Here is a 2,834-nt window from a genome sequence, read left to right as displayed (position 1 = left end):
TTTCAAAAATTACGTAAAGATATTATTAATACAATAATTAATAATTTAAAAAAATATCTAAAATTCATATCAAATCTAATTTGACTATCTAAATTTTATTTATATCACATAAATTAAAAGAGATAAAAAAAACGCATATTGAACCATGCTAACACGAGTTCTAGTGTCTAGTGTTGATGTTGAATTAATAAAAAGAAGAGAGAAATTAGAAATCCTATCCATCCAAAATCTAAAAGAAGGACCTAAAGAGAGTTTTGGTTGTTCTTGGAGGGAGATGACACCTGTTTTGACAGGTGTTGGAATTAGGTGATAAAATGACACGTGTCACGTCATAAGTGCCACTAGGTAGATCTATTTAAATGACTTGTTGTACATTATTATTGTTATTATTAGATTGTAGAAACAAAGATTAAGCATTAGAGGGAGAGGCGTTCAAAACAGAAAGTTAAGTCAAAATGCAAGCCATGAAAGAAACTGCAACTAATATTAAGTCTGGTATTGAAAAGACCAAAGCTGTTGCTCAAGAAATGGTTTTCTACCTCTTCCCATTTTTTATTCTCTCGGTTCATTATTACTTGTTCATTATACTATTTTGAAATTTCTAATTAAATTTATCTAGTTTATTATTACTTGTTCATTATATTTACTTGTTTGATATATTATTTTGAGATGTCTAACAATATTTGTCTAGTTTATAAATGAGATATCTAACCATAGTTGTCTAGTTTATAAAATAAACAAATAATTTATCATTATATATATATATATATATATATATATATATTATTTTAATAAGAATAATTTATCCTATCATTTGCTAATTTTCAATTCTTGTGTCAAAGTTATTAGTGAACAATTATAGTGTTGTTTATTTTATAAAATGAATAAATATATCATTTTATGTAGAGTAATTTATCCTATCATTTACTAATTTTTAATTTTAGTATAGTTATTAGTGGACAATTAATATTGAACTCCGAAAGTAATGGAGAAATATGATAAGTTAATTATTTCATCCGCCCTAATTTATATGGTTCATTCTTCTTTTTAGTTTCAAAATATTTATTTTAATCATTAATAAAATGATTTATAGCCATATAAAATTACATTTATTTTAGACTATAAATTTTTAAAAAAAATTCTTTCTTACGTTTAGAAATATTTATTTTCTTCTTAATAAAATGATTTATAGCTATATAAAAATTATCATTTATTTTAGACGATAAATTTTAAAAATATTTCTCTGTTAAATTTTGTGTCAATTTATATTAATTTATATAATGTCAAATTAAATTATATAAAATGCCACAGAGGGAATTTACTCCCACTAGTTTCTCCCCGTTCATATTAAGTAAGAGTAGGACACAATCCCAAAAAAATATTTATGACGAAAACTGAAAGTTACTTTTTATTTTTATACTTTCAAGGGTTATTTGATGTGAGGTATAAAGAATAAATAGTTTTGGGAACAAAAAAAATAGTTTTGAGACTGAAATTTTAGTGTTTTGTTTGATTATCATCATGTTTGACATAACCTATTCTATTATTTATGTAGTGAGATAAGTTGGTCAGGAATAATTTGTTTCCAACCAAATGAAATGGAAGGATGATAAATTTTATTTATATTTTTGTAATGCATGATGGAATTAGATGACAGCAAAGAACCCAAGTGAGAAAGAGATGGCAACAGAAAAAAAAGAAGAAAGAATAAAGGCAGCAGAGGGCAAGACACATTCCTACTCAACGAGTGGAGCTACTGGACAACCAAGTGGTGCACATCAAATGTCAGCATTGCCAGGGCATGGAAGTGGACAACCAACAGGAGGAAGTGTGGTAGAAGGTGTGGTGCCTTCACACCCTATTGGGAAGGCTACTGGAACTCATAATACACATGTTGGTTCATAAACTTAATTACACACTTTTCAGTTTTTCTTTCTTTATTTATTTATGTCAATAAATAATATTATTGTGAAATGATGTTTTTAGGTGCATGTGAACCTGTTAAAGAGGTAATAATTCAACAATTTCGATACACATACGTATAATGAAAAAAAATTATCACATAGAGGCACAACTAATAATAATGGTGCGAGGCTTTTTTATTTTTGAGACGAGTGTTAAATTTTTTTTAATTTGATGCAAATTATTAGTTTCATTTTCAAACTATTGATAATTTTAAAAATATTTTTGTACTTGACTAATTAAATTTAGATAAATATTTGATCATCCTCAATTTGCCACAAGACATGGTAGGTGGTTACTCTTGATAAAAAGTTGGGAAATGTTAAATACTCTGACATGGTAGGTGGTCTCAAATTATTAAATTATTGTATGACATGTTACTCTTAATAAAAAGTTGGGAAATGTTAAATACTTTTAAATTTGACGAGAATTTAAGAGTGTATTTTACTCATGTGGTAAGATTGGATGTATATTTAAATTTAGTTAGTCAATTAAAGGGGTGTTTTAAAAGCTCTCAATAATTTGAGAATGAAATTAATAATTCACACTTGACGCAATTGGAAGATCAAGATTTCTTCCTGCCGCTCAAGTGGGATCAGATCGGGCTTTAGCGAGAACAGCTGTAATTAAATCGGGAACAAAAAGACGTAAAATGATGCCCGAAATAAATGAACTAATCTGGCATTCATCTCTTTTGTCGGAGTTTTCGGGATATGGATGTTTTCAATACTTCCTTCCTATATTTTTTGACATTTAGATAGTAGATCTATTTTCCTACTTTTTACATTTATCTCTCTTCCCTTCACTCCTCTTTAGTAACATTACAAATAACTTTATTGTTTAAAATATCTTTTAATAGAATCAATAAATCT

General features: G+C 27.1%; 1 protein-coding gene across 1 annotated transcript; it reads left to right on the top strand.

Moving 5' to 3' along the window:
- The first annotated feature begins 455 nt into the window (after positions 1 to 455).
- LOC125830105 (late embryogenesis abundant protein 46-like) lies at positions 456 to 1,905 on the top strand. Its single transcript, XM_049509317.1, has 2 exons — positions 456 to 530; positions 1,651 to 1,905. Exons 1-2 carry the CDS (start codon positions 456 to 458, stop codon positions 1,903 to 1,905), a joined length of 330 nt encoding a protein of 109 aa, XP_049365274.1.
- The last annotated feature ends 929 nt before the right edge of the window (positions 1,906 to 2,834 follow it).

The sequence above is a fragment of the Solanum verrucosum genome, unplaced genomic scaffold (genome assembly GCF_900185275.1).
Source record: "Solanum verrucosum unplaced genomic scaffold, falcon-dt-bn FXZP01000151.1, whole genome shotgun sequence".
Taxonomy (NCBI): domain Eukaryota; kingdom Viridiplantae; phylum Streptophyta; class Magnoliopsida; order Solanales; family Solanaceae; genus Solanum; species Solanum verrucosum.
This window is presented reverse-complemented; position numbering and strand designations above follow the sequence as displayed.

What these genes read in the sequence shown, in the direction of transcription:
- LOC125830105 (XM_049509317.1), top strand. Translation starts at nt 456, where the DNA reads ATGCAAGCCATGAAAGAAACTGCAACTAATATTAAGTCTGGTATTGAA. An exon ending in AAGCTGTTGCTCAAGAAATG is followed by an intron (nt 531 to 1,650) that starts GTTTTCTACCTC and finishes TGATGGAATTAG; the next exon opens with ATGACAGCAAAGAACCCAAG.